Source organism: Planococcus citri, chromosome 1 (genome assembly GCF_950023065.1).
Source record: "Planococcus citri chromosome 1, ihPlaCitr1.1, whole genome shotgun sequence".
NCBI classification, from domain to species: domain Eukaryota; kingdom Metazoa; phylum Arthropoda; class Insecta; order Hemiptera; family Pseudococcidae; genus Planococcus; species Planococcus citri.
In genome coordinates this window covers 82,656,186-82,682,201 of record NC_088677.1, presented here as the reverse complement: position 1 = coordinate 82,682,201, position 26,016 = coordinate 82,656,186, and the positions used below count along the sequence as shown (strand labels likewise).

Genomic DNA, 26,016 nt, shown 5'->3' with positions numbered 1-26,016 from the left:
TTAACTCGATTTATCATCATCATTTATCCGAAAATGAGTAACACTGGGAAGCCTTATCATTGCATCCACAGATGCATGCAGAATAAAATTCTCGTTCGTGCAAACTCTCATTTCATATATTTCGTAACACTCGTAACAAAGTCGGATGTGTCGTGTGTCTTAAATTGACAAAATTATTTCGTTAGAATTGAATATAAAACAAATCGCGTTTCACTCTAAGCTTCTTTAGTGGTTAAAAAAAAAAAAAAAACTTGAATCAACGATATAGGTAATTCATCCAGGAATTCGTACCTACCTACTTACCAAAGGTAAGATTTTCTCGAACGAATTTTCTTAGAAAAATACAAATTAAGTTTTCGGTATCTTTCCTAAAAAATTCAATCACGAAAAATCCACGTATTTTTTAAAACATTTCTTCATGAGGCAAACCCTTCAAAAAAAGAGAGTACCTATAGTCTTTTTTCAAAAAAAAAAGGTTGAAATTTTTTTAAAATTCAAAATAACAATTTCTTCGTACTTGTTTGACAACTTTTCAAAGTCCAGAAAGTTGACCATGCTTTTTTTGAAAAATTGGAGAAGGAGATTGACAAGAAAATCGTAGATACTTATATGTATTGTAAGTAACTATAGTCCAATGTAGAACGAAGAAATTGAACGTCATGTGAAATTTATCAGAAAATTTGAAATCGTATCAAAAAGGGATGACTGCATTAGGTACCATTTTTCAAGTCTAATTGCAATTCGATTCAATTTTTGAAATTTTTTAATCTGCATTTATCGCTGCTTCGAGATACATATAACTGCAAATTTCGAGGTCACTTTTTTAGAAGATTGGCCTTTTGTGTTTTGAGCTCAGTATTCGTAGGCTGATACCTATTTTTCTTTCACCACTACCTCCATTTCAATAACCAAAACATCGGAAAATGCAAAAAATAGGGCATCAGGACAATTTGAAAGAAAAAATCTTGAAATAGAAAAACATATACTTACTCGTACATTTAATTTTTCAAAGTAAAATAATTTTAGAGCCGGAAAAATTTCACAAATTTCCTCCTCTCGCACCAAAAGCAAAAATATTGTGTTTTTCACGTAAGAAATTCCTGTTCATCAGCATATCGACCAAAAATTTTGAAATTCCTGTATATGATCAGAGGAACCCGGTGGGGGGGGGGGTCTGGGCATTTCCCTGCCTCTTCGTTTCCAGGAATTAGAGGTAGCAAATAAACGCGGCTTCGGTGGAAAACCTACCTACCGAAATAGGAACATTAAGTTACGTATGAAGGTGTTACCTATCTCAATTGACGATTATCACTTCTAAATATGCACCAACAACGTCGAAACTAATCATCGACAGAAAAACCTGAGGAAATGACAACTCGTTTCCAATTTGATAATGGTACTCGTATATCACCTTATCAACATTATTAAACTGATTACAACACTCTTTTTCGCTAAATATTCTTAATCATTCTGCTGTTTTTATACGACTATCAACAAATTTTCGGCGAAAAACAGTTATCAAGGGGAAATAAAAAATGAAATAATAATTTAAAATGAGCACTCAACCTCTTCTGACTGCATTTACATATCACCACATATCCCATAAGATGTGTGTCCTTTGTTAACGTTACTTAGGTATCTACTTTTTAAATTAATTTTACAACAAATCGTGATTCATTAATGTAGGTACTTTACTTTAGTGGTTCATAAAACTAAAAACCGCCAGCATTTTAATACTGATTCTTCGCTCTCGACGACGTTCGCCAGAGGTAAGCAATTTGCAACTATCAGTCATGGTTGTCTACATATTTTATGACATTTCATTTTGAAAAATAATCAATGATTGCATCACTAACCCACTTGCCGCTAATCGTTGCAAAAAAAAAAAGACGCGAATTATTTACTGCAATCCTTTGATTATGAGTCGCCCCATCTCTGTTTTCAATATTGAAGAATCATTGCTTGATTGCTATAGCTAGATTACTTATAATTTTCAGAGAATCTATAAAATACCACGAGCTGTTTGAAAGTACATACATCAGAATTCAGTGTTCGGTAAAGGTTTTTTCTCATGTAGTAATTTCAATTCATCAACCATCAACGTAATCTATATACTATGAGACTGAAGTCTGTATCTTTTTTATGTTTCCAGGTACATATTTCAAAACGGAATCTACGTTATTTGAGAAAAAATAATGGACAAATCAACGGAATGATAGCGTAGCCCCTAAACATATATGCAATTGTTATCGCAATGGATTTTCCTAAGCTCTTACTCATACTATCGATACACGCGTTTATATTTTGTCTGAACACGAATTCCTCAACTGCAAAATCAGGTATGGAAACTTTCTTATTGCACAAAAACATGCAGCCTACAAAGTTGCTCAAAATTATGTGAAAATCTGTGTAAACAAAGTTGAAAAAAACTCTGAATAGAGAATTTTCAAAAGATTTTCACTGATTTTAAGTTATTCAATTTTTTCATATTCTTCTTAATCTTCTTCTTCTCCTTCTTATTGTGTCCAGGACACTTGGGCTACATCACACTCTTCCCTTCCATCTCGGCACCATGTCTTCGGTGCGGCTGTTCACTTCTCCCCAAAGCTCCTCTTTAGTACATAAGTTATATGCAGTGCTAGCGCCACATACTAGGAAGTGGTCATCATTTTGTATCCGTCTGCAGTCAGGCGACACTTCACATCCTCCTGGATGCCCAATCTGGTAAGGTTTACTGATGTCCTGGCGCATCCAGCTCAGATCCTGTTCAGTGTGAGCCACTCCGCATATGGCAATTCGTGTCCATTCGCCAAGTTTTCTCTACATGTGGCCCCCTCAAGGTCTGACCATCTAGTCTCTCTCCCCTCCAAAGAGTCTACATCCATTACGTTTGTCTCCCTCATGAAACTCTTCCTGGACCTTACGACCTTAGTCTTGGGGTCAGGTCACCTGTCCTTGGCTGAACATGACATGGTGGGGGTCCCGTTCTTTCTTTGTCCTCTCTATATCAGCTGCTACATACCATCTTATCCCAGGAGGTGCAATGCCACATATTCTTGGTGAGTGTTTAATACTAGTTGGTCTGAGGCATCTGGACACAATTCTCATGGTGGTGTTGAGGCCAATGTCAACCTTCTTGGTGTGTGTGGCTGTGGACTGGTCCCAGGCAGCACATCCATACTCTGCCATAGAGTAACACAGTGCCATGTCTGTTGTCCTCAATGTCTTTGGTTGTGCGCTCCATCTAGTTGATAAAAGTTTCCTCAGTAAGTTAATGTCTTTAGCTTCTACCTTCATTTTTGTGTTCTCACAGTGCCTCTTATGGTATGTGAGTGTTTGGTCAGCATAATACCAAGGTACTTGGAGTTTTCACAGTTCTCCAGCTGCACTCCTCCTCCTCCCCATATCAACTTCAATGTACACTTTGCCTTAGCATTCTTTAGATGGAAACTGCACACCTGATTTTTAGATGGATTTAGTCTGGAGGGCATTATCCAATATCCACATATTAGGTCTCCAGTAGAGACCGTCACAATACGTTGTACAATGTACGAGAGTTGTCTCAAAAGTCAAAAGTAAGTTTCGCTGTTTTTTTTTCTCCAGAACTACTGGACCAAACTGGATGAAATTTTGGGGATATCTAAGTTTTGAGTTGCTGGTTACACTGTAATTTTTTCAAGTCCATATGTTGGAGTGATCACGTGCAATTGGTTTTCAAACATGGAGGTACGCTTTTAGACTCATGTTAGCTCAAAGTACCTGTACAAGATATGTTATCCAACATCTACCGGCAAAAATTTGGTTCATATTTGCGTGGATATGTCACATGTGTCTAGGAGACCTAACGTTGTGAATGTCCAAATGGTGCGTTGATGAAAGAAATATTCCTCGAGCGCATCGCGTATGCCTTGAGTGTTGTCAAATGACATGAGACTGTCCTCAATACAGCCTTTTCATGACAAATGACAAATTTTCTAAAGCGTAGGTTCATTGTGACAATTCTTCCAAAAATTTCCTCCATCAACGCATCATTTGGCTATTCACGATGTTAGGTCTACACATTAGACACATTTCCTCGTGAATTTGAATCAAATTGTTGCTGGTAGATGTTGGATAGCGTATCTCATAAGGGTACTTTGAGCCAAAATGGGTCTAAGAGCGTATCTCCATGTTTGAGAACCAATTTCACGCGATCACTCCAACATATGAACTTGGAAAAAATTACAGTGTAACCAGCAACTCAAAACTTAGATATCCCCAAAATTTCATCCAGTTTGGTCCAGTAGTTCTGGAGAAAAAAAAATAGCAAAACTTACTTTTGAGACAACCCTCATACGTTGTTCACATATTGTATTGTGCAATGCATCGGCGTTGTTCAAAAAAAAAAAATACGTCCAATGTGAACCACGCTGTACATTGTCAATGTTGCACAGCACGGATGCTTGACTGAGATGACACATTGTAAACTCCTTATCAAATACCTGCCTCTATCTGCCCTTTTCAATGAAATTGAATAAATGCAATCAGCTGTTTTAATATTTCATTCGAAGTGACATCTTTAAAAACATACTCGTAGTTGTGCGAGCATACCAGATTGGCAAAAATTTGAAAAATTTGACTCATTTTCCCAGTCATAACCCCAGTCACATTAGTTCCGTTTCGTTGTCAGAAATGACAACCAATCAGAAAGCAATAAAATACAATGGCTGCTTCCTCTTTGGAACACAATTAAGACCAGTCAGATCACCAGTCATATCACCACTCAGTTTTGTTTTTTCTGACTACTTTTTGGTGAAATTTTTTTAAAATGGTAAATAAATATTCAAAGTCCACTTTTTATGAGCAATGGACTGGTCATGTATGGTAAATTATCGGTTTTGGCTCAAATATGCACTATTTGGAACCCAAAATTAGACCCCTCTCCAATAATAACAATTGTCATATCCCCAGTCAGAAGCCCAGTCACATTAGTTCCATTTCATCGTCAGATTCGTTCAGTAGTCATATTCCCAGTCAGATTTAAAAATCTGACAGCACAAATTGCCAGTCGGGTACTGGAACCACATATCGTAGCCAGCCAGCATTTTCTATAAAAATGGCAACATACGTTGCCAAGTACTAGTGGTCTGCACGGGCCTGTCCGAAAGCCCGTGGGCCGAGCCCGATAAAAGTCGGGTTGGGTTGGTGCCGGGCTTGTCGGGCTTTCTCGGGTTTGGGTTGGTACTCAACGCATGCGCTGTAGTGTAGCACCATGTTCACGTCACAACAATGCCTATTGTTGGGAAAACCATCTCGTCGCGTCACGCCAACGTTGCAACAAAATTTATCGGAAGTGTAGAAAAATTGTCGGGTCGGGCTCGGGCCCGTCGGGCTTGTTTCGGGCTTTCGGGTCGGGTCGGGCTTTTTGCCCGAGTACTCGGGCCGGGTCGGGTAAGCCCGCGGGCTTGCCCGACCCGCGCAGACCACTACCAAGTACAGTGCATCATTGCTACTCAACATCATGTTGCCATTGAAAATAATGCCAACATGGTGGTCTCTAGTCTCCAGTTTATTCAGAGTTTCTTGTAACATTTCTTAAACTTCTATGTGTGTATCCCCCTGTGGAGTTGCTGCCAAATCACCTACATATAGGAAGTGATTGGTCTGATCTCCAATAGATTGGTCATTTGTGTATATGTTGAACAGGATGGGGGCAAGGACACTCCCCTGTGGCAGCCCATTTTTCTGCCTTCTCCATCTGCTGGACTTTCCCATGTGAGTGACATAGAACATCCTGCTACTGAGCATAGCTTTAATGATGGTGGTAAAATTGTGGTCTTGGGTCACATCATATACTTTCTTGTACAGTAGATGATGGTTCACAGTTCAACAAACACTGCCCTGTGATTTTTTTTCTTCACAAAACCATCCTTGATGTGTTGAATGAGGTTGGTGAACTGGCTTGTACAGTTTTTCCCCCAGGAAAAACTAGTCTGTTGAGGGATGAGCCAGTCATCTATTGTATCCTGCAATCTGTTTAGAAGCAGTCGCTTAAATGACATATATAGCAATGGCACAGGAGTGATATGGGCCTAATAGCTTTTTCTATCATCAGGGTCTTTCCCAGGTTTAAGAATTGCTACTACCTTTGACTTTTGCCAGAGCTTTGGCATCCTTTCTATCATAACCACATTGTTGAAAAAGTCTGTCAGGTATTTAACACCCATTGGCCCAATTCTCTTGATCTGCTCACTGTGTATCCAAGCTGGTATCCATCTAGGCCAGCCAGCTTGCCAATTTTCAGTGACTTGATCACCTCTGAAACTTCTTGGATGGAGAAGGGGGTGCTCAGGTAGTTCTTTTCTTCGCCCTCTGTTCTCTTCCATCTGCTCTTTCAGATTTTAATATGAGGCTTACCATTTTCAACCAGCTGGTTTGCTATTTCATTTGGCGTGACCTTGGGAATAGATGGGCAGCTTGTTTTCTCTCCATTGGGACGCTTGATGAGTTTCCAGGCCTTGGAGCTGTCCTTAACCAGATCCAGTCCCTCTAAGAATTTGATCCATTTTTTACTCCTTCCATCTGCCAGCAGTGCCATCAACTCCTCTCTCTTTTTTTCTAAAAAAATTATTTAGAAAAATTCTAATGAAGCAAAATTGAAAACTTTTGGATCTGGTAAGTAATTGTGTTTTTTTTTGTAATTTTTCTCAAATTACATACAAGGAAGATTATCCCAACTGGTGGAAAATTTTTGAATTAGACAACACTAAATCGAAAGAACAGTACCTTATTTCCAAGCCCACCCACCAGTCGATTATAAACGATTTCAAGCCATTATTGGCAGTCCTAAAGCCTCGAGAAAATTCTTGAAGTTGAAATTTGGCCGAAATTCTACCCAATGAAGTTGGAACCCTGAAATTCGCTTCATATTCTCATAATTTAAACATTCAGGGTCGATTGCAGATGGTTTCAAGCCATGCTGGAGCCACCAACGGTGCTTGAGGAAATATCAGATTTTCAAAAAGTGTCACAAAAACCTTCAAATTCAAAATCTGAACAATTCGCTTCACTCGTGTCGTTTCACGAACAAAAATCTAAAATTCACGTTTATTTTTATTTTTTTTGCAGATAACGCAGCTGAAGAAGAAAACAGCGAAGCAGAAAACGATACCACAGAACACGAGAAGGATATTACGCTAAAACCACCAAAACCTTCGAGTCCTTCAGCACCTTCGTTCAGAAAAAAAGATGACCTTGACCCACCGTTGCCAAACCTGCCGGTAACTCTGTAGAATTGAAATGTCAAGCAACAGGTAGGTACATATGAGAGAAATAAAATTAATACAAAATGCATTACGTTTCTAATCAATTTTTCATTAGGTACCTTTTTGAATAATCACGTTACCTTACCCCCCTTTTTTTTGCAGGCAATCCAACGCCAAACATTACTTGGCTAAAGGACGGTTTCCCGGCGACTAGAACTTTGGGTACAATAAAACCTCGAGGAAAATGGTCAATCATTATGGAAGACAGCCGCATTGGCGATGAGGGAAATTATACATGCGTTGTGTGTAACATGTACGGCTGTATAAATCACACGTTCAAAGTAAAAATAGTAGGTAAGTTATTGTAATTTGTCAGAATGACTCGACTTGAATAGCTGATTATTAATTTTTGATAAAGAATTGCTAAGTTAGTCTTAGTGGTACCGTCTTCTGGCGCAAGCAAATTGAGTTCTAGGACCAATTTTATTAACTATAAGAATAATTCAATGAGAGTCTGAAGTGAAACGTGCTTTTGATGTAGGTAGAGTTTTATTTGCATTTTGTGAGTGCAACGATTCACCTACATACCTACTTATGTCAAGATCGACACCAGTTGATTTATTGTGAATTTTCAAGTTCTCTATTACCGAATTACTAGTTTCACAACTGAGCACGTTTCCTTCGACTTTTCGACTTGAACTAGTAATTCTCATAGCACTGGTAATTTATCAATACACCAACACCGTGATTATATCGTAGAACGACCCCGCGCCAAACCACAAATCAAGGATGGCTTTCCCAAAAATCTCACCGTTTTGGTGAACACAAATGCGACATTCGAGTGCCCGTCGCATGCCAGTAATGCGTGGTATGTGGAGTGGATAAGACCATTTTCAAATCAGTCGTTGAATGCTACATTTCCACCAGAAGGATATCACATAAAGGTACTTGAAAAGGGTTGCAAGCTTTTGGAATCGAGGTGTTCGGGGTTTAGGGATCTCATATGCATCATACTCTTAAGGTGATGCACTTTATTACCCAGGGTCAGGGTTTATTTTGAATACCCATTTACATATTCGTACATATCTATCATATATTTATCAAATTGCATTACACTGCGAGCTTACAACGTGGCGATGTTGTTTTTTAATCTAGGTATTTTATAATTATTTTGTTTTTCAAGTTTATGGAAAATGATAGAAAGTTAAGAAATCACTTTCGAAAGTTTTATTTCAAAAATTCATCGTTTTTTTGAGTTCTTGAAAAAAAGTAGAGCTATCGATCGAAAGTCGCTCAACAATTCTAGCCTCAACAAGGGGTTTCCAATAATCAAAAATCGATTCTTTTGAAATTTATGATTTCAAAAATTAATCCAACTCCCAAAATCGATTCATTTATGAATGTTAGTATCAACTGATCGAAATGAAAAAAGTGATTCTAGCTTGAAAAATGACGCTTTCGATCAAAAAGCGACTGCAAATGAAAACAGAACTCCAAAAATCGATTATTTTGCGATTTTCAATCACAGGTAATGAAACATGATCGAAATGAAAAAATTAATTTTAGCCTCAAAAATGGAATTCCAGATGAAAAATCGATTAAAATCGATAATCGATTGATCGATTTTCAATAATCGATTAATCGATTTCAAAAAATTGATTCTTCAGCAATTTTCAATGTTGCGCGATCGAACTTGTTCGAAATTGAAAACCAACTTTGGCTACATCCGGATCAAACATCGATCGTAATCGAAAATCGATTAATCGAAGATCAAAATCGATGTTAGCCTTTAAAATGGAGCTTTCAATCAAAAAATTACAAAAATCGATTCATTTGCGATTTTTGATACAACTTCGGATGGTCGAATATGATTCTAGACAGCAAAAAACACTCACATTTGCCTCAAACATAGACCTGTAGGTCAAAAATCAATCGATATCAAATATCGATTAATCGAATTCCCAAAATCCATTCATTCAAGTTTTTTGATATCAAATGATCGAAATGACAAATCGATTATAAATTGAAAAATGAAGCTTTTGATCAAAAAACGACTATTTGAAAATCGAACTCCAAACATCGATTAATTTGCGATTTTTGATCACAAGTAATCGAACATGTTCCAAATGAAAGAATTATTTTCCACCTGAGAAATGAAATTTCCGGGTGAAAATCGATTATAATCGAAAATCGATCGCAATCGATAATCGATTGATCGAAAGCCAAAAATCGATTTTTTGCTATTTTCAATCTCGTACGATCGAACATGTTCGAAATTGATTAAATTTTGGCCACTTCCGGATCAAATATCGATCATAATCGAAATCCATTCGTTCGCAATTTTTGATCACAAATAATGACAAAATTAAAAATGGTTTCATTTGCGATTTTCGATCTCAATCTCAAATGATCGCACACGTTCTAAACTAAATAGATGTTTGCCTCAAAAATAGTCCTCTTGATAAAAAATAAATCAACATCAAATATCGACTAATCGAACTCCAGAAATCGATTCTAGTTAGAAAAATGAAGATTTCCATCAAAAAGTGACTATAATGGATATCGAATTCTAAAAATCGGTTAATTTGCGAATTCAAAAATTTCTGAAGAATTTGTTTAAATTCCATAAGCAATAAAGTTATTGAAATTTACAAAAGCTGATGAAATATGGCACTATTTGAGTAGAAACTTATGAAAATGTCTGAAACTTTTAAGAGAAAGAATTGTAAACAGAGTTCAGCAAAATATTGGAATCATCAAAAAATCAATAAAAATCAAAAAACTAATATCGCAAAACTAAAAAAAAAAAAATGGAAAAAAATACCTGCATTGAAAAAAAAATAAAATTACGAAAAATTCATCAGAACTTGATAAAATTGCAGAAAAATTTATCAAAAAACCCTCCTAAATGGCTACAAAAAAATCGTCTGAAATTTTGCAAAAACAACATAAAATATTACAAACTGTGAAATTAGTCATTGAAAATGACCAAAAAATTGAATACTTAAATTGCAGAACCGCTGAAATATGGAAAAATTTGAGCAAAAAATGCCCAAAACATGAAAAAAAAGGGTTGAAAAAAAGGTTACGAAAAATCGATGAAGCATCATCAAAATGTAGTGAAATTACTAGAAAAATTCCTTAAATACCAGACAATGATCGTAGTTCAAAATTAAGAAGAAATCCATCAATCTCGCAGAAATTTCAGAAAGTGAATCATCATAAAAAAACCTGTCAAATCCACTTTAAAAAATCACTGACTTCTACACCAATTGGACCAAACTTCAGCAATTTTCATGATACCTAATATACCTTATACTCATTCAGAAATAATTTTGCTTGTACTCTTATTAAAATATATGTACATCAGAATTTATCATTTCACACAATTTGTAAAAAATTGGTTGACTTAACTTCTTATTCTGTATTAAATCAGCTTTTCTTTAGACAAACTTTTTACTTTCTTTTTCAGCATGTGTCATATTCATTTGTGTGTCTTAACAATACGCATGACAGTGTGAATTAAATTCTATTCAGCTTCGAAAAATGTCTAACTAGATACCTATTACAATAATACACCTAACTCAATTTATTTCTAATTTACAGGACAATGAAGCAATTCTCGAGCTACACAATGTAACTCACGACGATGCAGGATGGTACACTTGTGTGGCAGCAAATAATCTCGGTGCCTCTTATGCAAACGCCTATTTGAAAGTCGTAGACGGTTCGTATTTTTATTAACTTCGAAACAATTATCATTCTGAAAAATAATTATTAATGTTTTTCATCGTTCATTTTTTTTTCTTCAGAACTAGAAGATCCATTAAACATGACAACTATGCCGTCGCCGTATAATTCAACAATATTTAAAAAAGACCAGCCAAATAACCAATCAACAAATTGGCTAACGGAAAACATTAATTTGATAATAATCCTAATAGTGGCAGTAACATTTACTGTGGTCGCAGTATTCGTTGTTTATAGAAAATATGCAGTAAGATCGCGAAACATGCAACAACAAATTAATAAAATGGGCATGGAAATGGCAGCTGAGTCGTAATGCGTAAAACGTGTGATGATTGAAAACGAAATTAAGCTGGACAAAAATGAATTAGACATACTGGTAAGTATTCATACAGAAATTTCTAAAGCGAATGCGCCTAACAACACCCATCCTTTTAACCCGTCAATAACCGAGAGAAATTCAACTGGTAAATTTCAAGAATGTACTTACTCGTATTTGAGAAATCCTGTGATCATTGCATTTTAGAAATTGACATCTTCCCTCGATATTGATTCCCAAAGCCAGATTTACATTTGCAGACGCAAATAAGAATCCAAGTGGGTAGATAGAAATTTGGTGTAAACTTATCAGAGGAAAATTTCCTAAAATTGTTTTTTATTCTTATTTTTTTATAAGACCCGAAAAAGAAAAAATTGACGCTTCCATACATGAAATTTCAATCCAGTTTCTCAAGAAATTCGACCAAAATATTTACATCGCAAACAAAATCTGATTAAAATTGATACCTAGGATATTAATAAATAATTCTAGAGTTTAAGATAATTATAGTGATCACTCAAGTTCATTTTTTAAAAAAATATTACAATCTGTTTGATAAATTCAACTTCTTTCATGGGTTACCTAGTACCATAGATCTTTTTAAAAAATCAATTTTGAAAATTTTGAACTTTTGGGGGCAGTTTCATACCCTGCATTCAAAACTGTTAGCTTTTTTGAAAAGTAATCTTCTCACTACACCGAAGGTATGAATTCTGCCCAAATTTACCACTCTGGCAAACACGAAAAGTGTTTTAAAAATTCAATTCGCGCATAGGTAATTGAAGAATCGGATTCGGATTGCTCAAGCATTAGCTCAATTAGCATAATATTTTGTAAATTTAATAAAATGCTCCCCTTTAATACGTGGCATATAGTTTCCTAAATACCTTATACCTAGGTATTGCAACTAAGCTAAAGATATCAAATTCAATATTATTCCATTAGTTTTCTTACAACTATAAATACACTATCTGTAATTTTGCTATTGTATGATATTATTCTTCGACTTACCACAAAAATTCTGCATCTTGCTCAATACTCAATACTCAGGGATCAAAACACGAAGTTTGACAAGAGTACTATTTCGATGATTACGAATTTGTGATGCCCGCTAAAGTACTTATTCAAATCACTCGGCAATAATCCTGAAATGAAAAATTAAATTTTCAAATTATTATATTTCGCTGAATAAGAATGCAGTAAACTTTGAAAGGACAGATGCAAGAGGTATAAGGGGATCTGAGTACAAAGCTAACTCCTCGCAATTCTTCAGCAAGTATTGCAATACAAAGTCCAGATGGGTAATGAGATTCAAGAGTCATGTTTCATATTTCACGCAGATAGTAGGATCTTTCAAAATATTTTTGGACAAGGTGACCACTTTGAAAATTCTAGATAAAAATTTATAGGTAGGTATGTACATATGTAGGTAAATGTATGCACTATAGCGTCAATTTTCAAGTTCGAGGTTTTCCATTTTTTTTATTTGGTTGCAACGTTATTGAGAAAAATTCAAATTGATAAATGTTGGTGTAATGACTGCATCAAACAAACGAAGTAAAACTCAGGATATTCCAGGAAACTTTTAATTACGAGTATTTAGAATTTCACCTTGTAACATCCGGTGACATTTATCAGCACAATCGCACTATACTAAAATCATCCACTGAAACGTGCAACAATGATTTAAAAAATTGATCAACAAGGGAATGGTCATCTAACAGCATAACTTAATTTGCCCGTATATGGTCATCTCAAAACCTACATTCAAGTCTTCGAAATTTTATTTCATTTAAAAATTGAAAGAGCAATGGTTCTCGAAATACTTTTTCACATCACGGTAGCCTCTGCACATTTAATTTTCCTAAAAACGGACTAAAGGTAAGTATGTACTTTAGAATATTTATTTACAAATTTTGGGATTCATCGGGTTTAAAGGTTTCAACACAAATTGTGCTCCTATTTTTTTAGACAAACAAAAATTCAATCGTAGTCACAAATTTCTTTGTTCATCGTAATCAATGAGTTACGTAGGTACTCCAAATTATTATCTCGTCAATTTTCAAAGTAAGTTCAAGTAAGAGATAAGTTTCAAAGAAACTCGATACTGGGACGTATGATTTGACTTTCCGAGTACCTACTACCTAGTACCTACCTACATAAATACGTTATCTATCTCAATGCTGTAAAGGTGTTATCTCGGTTGTCAGTCGTCACTTCCATCCACGAAGAGAATAATCATCTGGAAAAAACTAAAAAATGACGACTCAGTTTCCGTTTGATTATGTTTTAGCACCTACGAACATTCAAATTTATCGCAATCCAACTGCACAGAAAACTCTTAGTCACGTTATTTTTTTAATACCATAATTTTCAAAAGATAAATATTCCCTCAAAAGCAGTCATCCAGCGGAAATGCAAAATGACAATCGAATCCAAATACGTTTCACGGAAAATGTATAAATTGAAATGATAACTAAAACTCCTCTCAATGCATTTTTCACAACCTGTTCTACAAAGTCGTGTGTGTCTTAGTGTTACCTACTTAAATTAACTCATTTTGATCAATTTTATATCAAATCGCGATTCATTGTATAAGTTACTTCGGTAGTTAAGAAAACTAAGAACTTGCATTTTAATAATATTAATACTTGACTCAACAAAATACTAATATTGGTGCATCACGAGATTATTCATCGAAGGTATGTAACTTGCAAACATTACTCCCCTGTTGTCTATTTTTTTATGAAATTAGGTACCTAACCTTATGTATTTCTTTTCGAAAAATAATCAATAACTAATTGCGTCACTCGGATTTTGAGTTTTAAAAAAGTTAAGTGAAAGCGTTTTCATTTTGAGTTGTAGGTAGATTCCCTTTCATCGCCTCTACGACACGTTTTTTCAATTTTTTCACCAGGGCGCAAAAAAAGCAAAAATTTTGAAAAAAAAAATGTAATATGATGTTTGGTGGTTCAAAATTTCTCGAAAAAACGTGTTTCTAAACTATACTTACTAGGTCACTGCGTGGACCGAGGTCATTTCCCGTCAAAATTCAGGATTTACCTATTTCTAAAAATGTAGAAAAATAGCCAAAAGTTTACCAACTTACTTAATCAATTCGATTTAAAAAAATTGAAATCACCCCAAGTACAATTTTTCATGGTGAATCAAGACATCAAAAATTATTAAGGTTACGTTTTCTCGAATTCTCGCAATGTAAAAATTCTAAAGATTACGAGAAAGTACAATAGGTATCAAAACTATAAATTGCGTAAATTGACTTATTTTCATAAATTCAAGTCCTCATTCAAAGGAAAAGTTGTTAAAATCAACTCACTCTACCCAACACTCTTGAAACGTTGTCAGAAGTAAGCTTTTTATAAGCACTCAACACATTTACAACGTGACGCGGCAAATGAGGAACCACTTCCACCAATTTGCGATAATTTTTGTGCTAAGTTCGGTAGCTATTTTTCTTCCCAAGTTTTAGATCACTTCACCCCATATTGCCTCCAAACTATGAAATTATAAATCAGTTTTCAAAATACGCATTGCCTTTGAATTATGAAATTTTTATTCATTTTTCGAAACTTCCATTACCGTTTTACCTATGATATTTTAAATAAATTTTCGGGATTCACGTCGCCTCCAAATTACAAACTTTTAAATCATTTCCAAAATGTGCATTATCTCCAATTCATACCTGTACGTCAAAATTCGACTCTATAGGTTTAGAGCAGGATATAAACTAAATTACAGCTTTCCAGGTCACTTTGCAAAATTTAAGTTTTCTTTCTAATTCCGACCCATACCTATTTGTATTTTCAAAAATTCATTGAAAAACGAAAAATGAATTTCAGCACCTGAAATTTTGAGGGCCTTTTTTCGATTTCTCTTTGTTAGGTTCAAAACTTTTTTGTCGGTTGGGATACCTACTTCTCTTGTTAGGCGTGAAAAACATTGCGAAAAATAATCGATAAAACTTTACGGGAAAATTTCTCAACCGAACTTCATGTTTCTATCTGCACCTGTAAATTTGGCTTGGCAAATCAACATAATATTTTAGCGAAAATTCCGAATTTCCAAAGTGAGTAGATATAATCCCTCAAATTCGATGTTGCTTTCAAACATTACAATCTGATTGTTTAGTTCGACCATCTTATGAAAATTCTCCAAATTTATTGGTTGAATATATAACTACGTCATTCTCAGACGTCGAAGGGTTGAAATGTTGAATATAACACAACATTGATCAAATGATCATAGTAAACGATTATTGTGAACGATAATTAATTCAACAGCAAATCTGTATTCCATATCTCATCTATTATTGCAGATACTTCAGATACCAATGCCTTCGTAATTCGGAAACAAATAATACCAAGTTGGGCGAGCTGCAGCAATAACGAAACTGTAAATACTTATTCGCCGTTGGGAATTAACTCGCTATGTATCTTCTCAAATTCTTCTTCGTAATATTTGCATACACCGTTACACTCCTTATAACCGCGGATCACTCGAACGGGCAACGGGGCGATGAAATCTCGAGTGAGTTTGAAGAAGATATACCAAACAACTTTACTCATCTGGCCGTGGATGAACAAGGGAGATGGGTATACATAGTTGCGGTAGACTATCTTTATCAATTATCATCGGATCTTAAATTGCATATCAAACACCCTACACCGCATCCCGAGTCTTCCGACTGTAGTCGTTACTCTTACAATAAGGATAGCTGTTCGGATGGTTCTAAGCAAAAGTATGCGAATGAAAACCAAGTGCTGGTAATGGATCACCTGAATCGGCAACTGCTATCGTGCAGTACTTACTTCCGGGGTCTATGTCACGCACACGATATCGAAAATATTTCCAAAATTGTGGCGACCGGGTCCGAACCTGAAGTGCTGGTTGACGGTTTACAGCCGATGGTAGCCTTCGTAGCTCCTACATTATTAGGAAACTCATCGACACCAGCATCTGCGCTACATATGGCCTTTGTTATTCGCAGTCTCAAGCCAAAAATGTTTGCATTATCAATGACTGCCAAAAATGCGCGACGAGAACGTTTTTTATCAAATCTCGGAGGAGATACTATCTATTATGATGGCTTCATGAGACCCACGTATGCTTTCAATGATGGAAACTCGGGCTATTTTTTGATTGGTGGATATGATAACTGGGGTCTACCTATTGACTCTCTGATTCTGAAGAGAAAATCTGTATTAGCCATCAAGATAGATCATGAAAATGGAAACTATTCGTATAGTAAATTTGTTTTAACTTGCGACGATTACTTTCAAAAATATAATTCGTCCACTACACAATATCAGTTCACTAACATGATACTCGAAAAGGCGTACATCTACGAGAATAAGCAAGAAACAGATGAGAAAGTATTATTCACGCTTTTCGGAATGTACGGGATCAGTGGTGATGACTATGAGGCAAAACGTACAAAAGGTTTTGCAGTATGCATGCATCGTATGAATGGGGTACGTTACGATCATATTAAAAAATATCAAGTACTGGATGGAGATCTTGTATATTCATACCCATGTCCTGGCATAGCCCCCACAGGACTTGCAGCCACCTCCGTTAATAACCACACAGTCCTGTTTATTGGTACACAAACTGGTCATCTACTCAAGATATCAATAAAAGGATTTCATTCACCCGATGCGCGTACTGCAAATACTTATGCAGATATTACTATTAGTTGGCTCGCATTTCCAATAAATTCGGATATGCTGTTTGATCCTGAAAAAACCCACTTATATGTAATGACAAAACATACACTCACCAAAGTCAAAATTCATAATTGTAACAAACATAATACATCAGACTCGTGTTTACGTGCAAAAGATCCTTATTGTGGATGGTGTTTTCATAGCGATAGATGTTGCTTGAAATCAGAATGTAATGACAAACAAAATAGAACCAAATGGATCTCCATGTTGGTTGAATTTATTAATTGTGGTGAATACAAATTGTGCTCGCAATGTTTAAATTCTTACATATGCTACTGGAATGTAAATGATAAGAATTGCACAAGTAGAAAGATTTGGAACGATAGTTCTCAGAGGTGTGATGGCGGCTGTTCAACAGGGAACATGTATTCTTTTTTGTTGGACGAATGTCCACAGTTCAGCATCATAAATGAGACTTCATCACACATGTACATACACTCTGATGCAGAAAAGAAAAAAATAATCACAGTGAAATACACAATTCCTGTAAATTCAACCAATGAAACATTTACATGCAAATTTGACATAGACAGCAACGAGAGCATGAAACCTGCACATGCACACACGCGGGATGTCAGATCTAATCATGGTACTTCTAATGGAATTATCGAATGTCCTGAGACGATATTTACATACGCTGCTAAAACAGCTAACATAACTGCAAACTTGTCTGTTTTATGGAATGGCTCAATATATCTTGAAAACATCGCCAATCAACAAATTATTTTATATAAATGCGCCAACATGAGCGGTCAGTGCGAAACGTGTCTGGATAAAAACTACAAATGCATATTCAATTCGGAAACTGGAGAATGCAAATACGACAGCTCGGATGTAGCATCTGACCTGAACAATCATTGGTGGAATGACACAGAAAAGTGTCCAAATTTTGAAATCACTCGAAAAACTCATTGGTTAATGGAAAACATCCAATTGATCATTATCATAATAGTAGTGATAGCACCCGATTGGCACATTTCTGGTGATGTCTGACTAATCATTTCTGCAGTCAGAAATTGCCGTTTTGACAGTCAGATTCGCAGTCTGACTACAATCAACCAATCAGAAACAAGTATTTTTTTGAAATTCCAAGATGGCGGTGACTCGTCAGAAGACTGAGTGGAGATCTGAGCATGGATCTGACTAGTCAGATCCACACTCAGAACCACAGTCAGATATTGCCGTTTTAGCAGTCAGAAAATACATTCTGACTAATATGTAGTCAGATCCCTATTCAGATGCACTGTCTAAAAAATGCCGTTTTGCCAACCGGGCACTTACTGTGGTAGTAGCACTCTTCGTCATTTTTTATAGAAAATTTAAGAAAAGATCTCAAAAAATGCAACAGCAAATTAATAAAATGGGTATGGAAATAATATCTATGTCACAATGGGTAAAACGAGTAGTGATCGAGAATGACATCGCACTGGATGAGAATGAATCAGACATGTTGGTAAGTACCTACTTAATTGAAAATTTTAGTAATATTTTAATTTACCTATTGGTTTACCGTTTATTTATTTTTATACAGTAAGATGAATATCATTGTTACTATGCATGATGAGAAATCGAAGTACGAGGCATTTTCGCTTCACTTTGTTGCTCGATGATATATTTGTAGGTATGCTTAGGTAACCCTGCGAGAAAAACATACTATTTCATGTGTCACACGAACAAAAACATTTTTTTTGAACTTGTACCCCATTTGTGGAGGTGCTGGGAGCCATGAATGGGATACAAACAAAAATCTGACGTTATATTCGTGTTCAGTGTCACCAAAAACATACAATTCGATATGTCACATGCCCCAGATTTTTTTTTTTGAAAATTTAACGCAAATTTGAGGGAGGGGATGTTTCCCTTCCATTAAAAGATCCCATCTCGAAACATCATCAAAAGGTGCATCAGCTATGGAAATTTTTTCAGAATTTTAAATGGTGGCTGCCACTTGGAGCGCCATTTTGAAATTTCAACTTCCAATTTGATAATTTCACAACACTTGAAACGAATTACCTACCTACATCTAGTTTTCATGCAATTATTCATTCATATAATACTCGTATGTACATGTATACAAGTAGACAAATTCGTCGCTTTTTTTGCTAGAGATTACCAAACGTCAGTATCCAATACACGTCTATTCCAAGATTTGCTGAAGATGCAACTGTACCGAAAGATGAATACGAATTACCTCCTGATGCTAACTGGGAAATTCCTCGAAAAAACATCGTTCTAGGAAAATGTCTAGGAGAAGGACAGTTCGGAGAAGTTGTCGAAGGAAAGGTTTTAGGCCTGTTACAGCAGAATGTCGTCACAACAGTCGCAGTAAAAATGTTGAAAAGTATATTTCATCTAATTAGTTTTGACAAATCATAAGTACTCGCGTGATACTTAAGCATAAGCTAACAATCAATAAAGAATAGAAGCTTTAAAAAAAAAAACTCATTTGACAGATAGCCACACTGACGCGGATATGGTAAATTTAGTCATGGAAATGGAACTGATGAAACTCATTGGGGGACATGAAAATGTACTAAAACTACTCGGATGTTGTACACTCGATGGACCTTTGTTTCTCATCACTGAATACTCCTCTCATGGAAATTTACTCGATTTCCTCCGGAAAAATCATCCCTCCACCGGAGCCCAAAAGGTTACACAAAATCAGTTGTCCGAAGAAATACTAATGATATTCGCTCTACAAATAGCAAAAGGCATGGAGTACTTGGCTTCCATTAAAGTAAGTACGTCTTCGTCGTGGACAAAACTAAGGAGGGGAGGGGTGGTCAAATTTTGAAAAAGTCGACAAATTTTGACAACAAATTTTCGGACTTGATAAATAAAAAAGCTATTTTGCCGATTTTTTTGAGACTTTCAAAAATGCCAAATCTGAAAAAACTGATTTCTTGTAAAAAAAAATACCCAATAATTTACCTTTTCAATTATAAATTTTTGAAAACCAGGGCCCTCACTTCGCTCAGGCTTGTTAGTTTTTATTATCTATTCAACATCAAGCTTTCTAAAAAACCATCGTTCAAATTCTAAAATTTTGACACCAACAAAATCAAACTTCCCACAAAACAAGACAAAAAGCTCTTTCACCTTTCAAAATACGAAGTTCCTTAGGGCCTGTATGCCATTTTTTAAAACTTGGATTTTCTAAAAAATCAACATTCAAATGAAGAGTGATATTCCAAAACTCGCTTTGTCCATTTTCACAACTTTTCAGGAGAGAGGAAAAACAGTTTCCCTTTAAACGGGTACCATAAATTGGATTTTTAGGCGAGTTTAGCACTTTATTTGGGTGGATTTATGAGGTAGGAGTGTAGGTATACATTTCATCCACTAAATACTGCTGAAAAAAATTTCAATAAAAATGGACAAAGCGCGTTTTGGAACATTATTTTTTAAAAAAATTTTAGTGAATTGGCTATTTAGGTGAGTTTAACACCTCATTTTGGTAAGTTGATGATGTAGGAATGTGAGTTAATACTTCATCTACCAGGTACCGCTGAAAACCCAACTTCGACAAAAATGGACAAAGCGAGTTTTGGAATATCACTCTTCAAATTTAAAAATTTGTACCCGAATCCTCGTTTTCACTGCATTTATTGCCTGGTAGATGCCCCAAACAAAGAGCCACGGTGATTTAAAGTGCCTTTATAATTATTGAAACAATTCGAATTTTTTCAGTTCGTCCACCGAGACCTCGCAGCTCGAAATGTTCTAGTATTTGACAACAATGTCGTGAAAATAGCTGATTTTGGATTAGCCAGAGACATTCGACAAATGTACTACTACAGATTAAAAACTGGTGGCCAACTTCCAGTCAAATGGATGGCACCAGAAACGTTTACAGACAGACGTCACACATCAAAATCTGACGTGTAAGTTGAATACTTTAAATACGTAGGTACCGAACAACCATCAATAATTATTGTAGTTTTAAGTTCATGATTGTAACCTACAAATTGATCAACACGTGAAGGTGGTCATACGGGGTACTACTTTGGGAGCTCATGACGTTGGGTGATGATCCTTACTCTTTATACAACGATGCGGAAAAATTAATGGACGACATCGAATCAGGGTATCGCTTAAAGAAGCCCACCAATTGTTCGATTAACACGTATGAATTGCCTAATATTTCCATCCAAAGGATATGTTACGATAGCGTAATGGGGATGATAATTACACATAATATGTATCATGTTTGTTGGACAGGTACAGTCTAATGAGCAAATGCTGGAATTATCTGCCCGAAGACCGACCAGAATTTACAAATATCATTAAAGACTTGGATGACATACTGACGAATTGTGACAAAGTAAGCGAAAGTTTTTCACAATTTTGTGGTTTACCCATTTTGCCATGATTTACTTATTCAAAAATATAGACCGGTTATCTCATAAAATTCAATACATATACTTACGTATGTATATCTACACAGACAATTAAAGAACCTGATGTTAATGACTCAAACCTTACAACAGAATCCGATGACACAGAAAATGAAACCGACGATGAATTGGTAGTTCGTCTTGAATGATTCTGTAGTAGTAGTCTTATATTTTTGTTATTAAACTTTTATGTATTTATTGGGCTGTATGGTAGGTAATTAAAGTACCTATACCCACTCTTGAAAAGTTCTACCTAACTGTTTTAAGGTACGAGTACATACCTGATTGTGGTAAATAGAATAGAAAATAACTTTTTCTTCAACATGGAGTGTGCTCCAACCAAGCTGGAGGTACCAATTTAAAAATTGAAATTAAAAAAAAAATTAATACATACCTACTTAATCATGTAAGTTTAATGCTTAGAAGTTAGTTACTTTGGATAATTTAACCTTATGCTTTTTTCTATTTTTATACCGAACGAGTGCACCGTAAGTTTGTAGGTACATAATTCTGGTGTATGAATGAGTAATAAATATCTTCTCAATTCATATTCACTGTTCTATTTTATGCACCTGATTGTCAGATTAAACTTCTTGAAATCGACGTAGAATAAGTTGCAAAAGTTGAGAGGACCAAAAGCTCTCGACGAGTACTTGCTCCTATAAAAATATAGCAAGAGGCCAATTGTGATTGTAATGGCCTAAATTTGGGAGAAAAGGTCTTAAAATTAACAAAAAAATTATCGAAAGTTTGTTTCATTTTAAAAAGCATTTCAACTCGAATCCAAACTTGAACCGTTTTGGTCCCATAGGGCTCAATATTTGTCCCAAAAATCCAAATTTTCCAAATTCTTGGACTCGATGTCAAAATAAAACACTTTCTTACAAGGATTCGAATTTCTCGACATTTTTATTTTTGAACCAATTCGGCTAGGCCCAGTCGCATGGTAATTTTTTCAAAAATCAACGAGAATTTCACCAAAAATTCTGAAGATTATGCCCGAGTTTGGCGTAAATTATTAAAATTGATCGACGAAAAAAAATATTTTCATTCTGAGATACATTATTTGAATTTATCGTGAAGTTAACGTTTGAAAAACATTTTTGTAGAAAGATTTGAATTTCTCGCAAGATTTGAACCCATAAATCGTCAACCAAAATTCTTCAAAAACGCTACAAAACATAATTAGTAAAGATATTCGAATTCCTCCCAAAATTTCAACACATTTTGATAGGTCTCGTGAATTTTTTTCACTTCTAAAATCGCCATGACACAATGTTTATTTAAAATTTCTTCGAAATTGCTCAAATAACATATTTGTAGAAATATTTACATTTTTCGCAAAATTTCAACTTGTTTAGATAAGTTTCGTGAGAACTTTTTTTAAAATTCTGAAAATTATAACCCGATTTTGAGCTCATCATTCTTCAAAAACGCTCATTGTCTAGGTAGATATAGGTATTCGAATTTATTGTGAATTTTCAACTCATATTTCCATAAATCCCATGGTAACTTTTTCGAAAATGTTTAACATCATGACCCAATTTTAGGTTTAAAATTCTTCATAGGTACCTAAATACTCAAAAAACGGTTCGTAAGAAAGATTTTGAATTTCTAGCAAAATACGTAATAAACCAACAGGGCGTATGGGATCGTTTTCAAAAATGCTGAAAATCATGAAGTATTTTTTTCAAATAAGATTCATTATTTTATTTATATATTGTTTTTAAATAAAAGTTTCAGTTGCATTTGAAATTGAAACTCATTTTTCAAAATCAACATTATGAGTGGTGGTCGACGCTCTTGTAAGGAACTTGAGGAAAATGACCGAGGTGTGTGAGTGTATTGTGAAGTCTCGATTTCCTTGAAAAGCTTATTTTCAACACATTTTCGAGTTAAGTGCACGAGGCGAGGTGAGCATTGCACAATTTGTTCTCAAACCTCATCGATAGTAAAATGGATTCTACGTAACAAGGAGACTTTTCAAACTCACACTCTCTGATTCCCACAAAGCCAAGCTAGATCGAAAAATCATACCTATTCTGGAACTAACGTAGGGTAATCAAAATTTTCAAAAGTTGAGTTCATTTTTAGATTTTTGGCAATATTTTTGAAAATTTGATTTTTAACAAGAGTATCTTTTTCCTTAAGTTACAAGTTGATCAAAAATTCACTTTTGAATAACTCACGCTCTTATAGAATTTCGCTGTACCCATCAGAAACATCGAGAGGGTGCCCAATTAAGCTCCAACCAAAGTTACCCATAGGTGGTGCTCAAGTTCATTTTTGAAGAACATCGAAAATTCGCAGCAGCGGTCTACATAATGGATACAAACTAACTTTTTTTGATGGGTGGGAATTGAATTGAAAAATTATCAATTTTTGCTCATTTTGTTCAAAAAAATTTATATTTTACGAAAAAGTTTGAAAATTGCTCTTAAAACCATTTTTTTTGAATTTTCAAAAATTCGCCAAAAATCCAAAAATGAATTTTAGGACATGAAAATTCGGTTACGGGAGTTTCAGGACATGCTCTTTCGATCTGGTTTGTTTTCGTTTAGATCGGAGAAAGCAACTGAAAAATTTAATAACGGGTAAGTGCAATACATTTTTTACGATGTTTCTCAAAATCTATCAAAGCTCAATTTTGAAAATAAAGAAAAATAAATAAAAACATTAAAAAGGCTGACGCGAAAAATCGTCAGGAATTCACATACACACAGAGTAATCCTATCAATGGGTACCTACCTAAACTATTGAAATGAACCAAGTTATCTACATTTTTTTTATACTTATACATATATTTGGAACCCGTAAAAAGATTACCCATTTATTATACGAATTTTGTAAACTCTTCTACTGGCTTTTATTAAAAATACGACCATTTATATCAGTTGATTAACGAACAAGAGTAGGTATAATGAAAATTCGCATAAAAATGGCCAAGTAGGTAGCCTAAATAACGAGATAACAGCTATCATCATACTCGTAGAGGAAAAAAGGTAACTAATTTGCTTCGTGAATTACATTAATGAGAACATATATATCACCTCTTGATAATTGAGATTTTTCATGGATGAATTTCGTGATTATAATTGAACAAAATGACGTCGTATGTCCATCACCTTTGATAAGCTACACACCATTTTTGCTAAAATTGTAGGTACAGAAATTCTCGAAAAATAATCATTCTCATCGCATTTGATCGATAGTGTTTAAATAGGTACATAAATTCTGGAGTGTTCGTTTTATTCGTTCAACGCAGCAAAATATCTATTGTTCAAAACATTCCGATCTTCCTGTCTATACATTATTTTTCACCATAGAAAGCTTGTAAAAATATCAAATTAGAGCTCTCGTTGAGGCGAAGAACATATTAAAAATTCAGAATCATACGTTAATTTTCTATAATTTTCTTATGAGAAACTCTTCGTTCCACTTGACCCGCCCGTCTGTTCCACTTGAACACATCATCGGGTCAAGTGGAACGAAAAATTTGGTTCAGAAAAAAATTCTGGAGCCCAATTTTTTGGACCAAATTTGAAAAATGAGTGGTCATTTTGTAGCCAAAAGATGGGGCTACACAACAAAATACTTACGGGGTCTCAAAGTTGAAACATGTAATCAGAATTTTCGGTCGAGTAAAAATCGTCCCCCTTAAACCGGTTTCACCCCTAGTATAAAGTTTTATGAAAATGGTGTTTTCATTCGTTTAAAACGGCGCGGTGGCAAAATTTTTCCAATATGTATCACTTGCAAAATCATGGCCAGAAAAATGGTATTTCTCGTAAATTCACTGACAAATTAGGGGGAGGGAGGATTTTTCACATGCCCGTCTACATATTGGTAAAATATTTCAAAAATTCAAAAATATTCTGTTAAATAGGCATGTATAGGTCTTGCGATATGTGGTTAGGATAATATTAATTTCCTAGTAGACGAGGATGAAACTTACTCCCGAAGCAGTATATTTCGTCACCATTAAAATCACACTTACCCGCTGCTAGTTCAGCTTAAACAACACCAATAGTTACCAATTTAAACAGATTTTTACTCGTTTTTACCCTATGTCAATTCACACGCGAAATAAGGACACACGATAAATTCGAATACTTGATTATAATTGTTGAAAATAATTATAACAAGTCACACTTAAGTCTAAAATATATAAAAAACTCTACACATATAACCAAGAGAAAGGATAATCCACCAAATAGTGGCGTAAGTAGGATCGCTTTTACCTACTCCCATGTAACAATCACTTTGCCCGCGTTGGGTATGCGAATAGAAAGACTTAAGATATACGCAAATACTCTCCTTAATCACGAACGTTAAGGTAGAGGACCTGGGACTCAAGCACAACTCTTACGTAGGAGTGAGTGGCCTTATTACTTTTCTGCAGTCAGACCTACCAGACGAAGCGCGAATCAACAAGTGAAGATCAATTCCTTCTCAACTTGGCTGTTAGCCTCGAGTTGAGAAAGAATTGAGCTTTACGAACTTACGAGCTTTTCACATCTGTCCTAAATGGAATGGTGTGAAAATACCTCCCGGGTGGT

At 35.2% G+C, this 26,016-nt stretch overlaps 2 protein-coding genes across 5 annotated transcripts in view; one reads left to right on the top strand and one right to left on the bottom strand.

Moving 5' to 3' along the window:
• Window positions 1-26,016, bottom strand: part of LOC135837996 (uncharacterized) — a 110,280-nt gene that overhangs the window by 19,815 nt on the left and 64,449 nt on the right. The window contains exon 4 of the transcript XR_010557293.1: window positions 12,322-12,455. The gene's annotated coding sequence lies outside the window, so the exon portion shown is untranslated. The remainder of the gene's footprint in view (window positions 1-12,321; window positions 12,456-26,016) is intronic.
• Window positions 94-21,985, top strand: LOC135838014 (fibroblast growth factor receptor homolog 1-like). 4 transcript variants are annotated; one of them, XR_010557296.1, is made up of 10 exons: window positions 94-1,769; window positions 1,998-2,055; window positions 2,153-2,339; window positions 7,108-7,292; window positions 7,407-7,598; window positions 8,004-8,188; window positions 10,851-10,971; window positions 11,057-11,370; window positions 15,647-18,510; window positions 19,164-19,557. XR_010557296.1 is itself a non-coding variant. In XM_065353523.1 (7 exons), the coding sequence occupies exons 1-7, from the start codon at window positions 18,397-18,399 to the stop codon at window positions 21,604-21,606; spliced, it is 1,173 nt and encodes a 390-aa protein (XP_065209595.1). In that variant the 5' UTR covers window positions 18,046-18,396; the 3' UTR covers window positions 21,607-21,985. The 4 variants fall into 4 exon arrangements, 2 of the variants coding, with proteins under 2 accessions (XP_065209595.1, XP_065209604.1); XM_065353523.1 differs by lacking the exons at window positions 94-1,769; window positions 1,998-2,055; window positions 2,153-2,339; ... (3 more) ...; window positions 10,851-10,971; window positions 11,057-11,370 and adding exons at window positions 20,751-20,944; window positions 21,046-21,186; window positions 21,282-21,384; window positions 21,508-21,985 and having other exon boundaries at window positions 18,046-18,510; window positions 19,164-19,398; window positions 19,511-19,797; XM_065353532.1 differs by lacking the exons at window positions 94-1,769; window positions 1,998-2,055; window positions 2,153-2,339; ... (3 more) ...; window positions 10,851-10,971; window positions 11,057-11,370 and adding exons at window positions 20,751-20,944; window positions 21,282-21,384; window positions 21,508-21,985 and having other exon boundaries at window positions 18,046-18,510; window positions 19,164-19,398; window positions 19,511-19,797.

Excerpts from the sequence above, each read along its gene's own strand:
- LOC135838014 (XM_065353523.1), top strand. The coding sequence starts at position 18,397 with ATGCAACAGCAAATTAATAAAATGGGTATGGAAATAATATCTATGTCA. Across the intron at positions 19,798-20,750 it reads AGTACTTGGCTTCCATTAAA|TTCGTCCACCGAGACCTCGC; the intron begins GTAAGTACGTCT and ends GAATTTTTTCAG. Across the intron at positions 20,945-21,045 it reads CACACATCAAAATCTGACGT|GTGGTCATACGGGGTACTAC; the intron begins GTAAGTTGAATA and ends CAACACGTGAAG.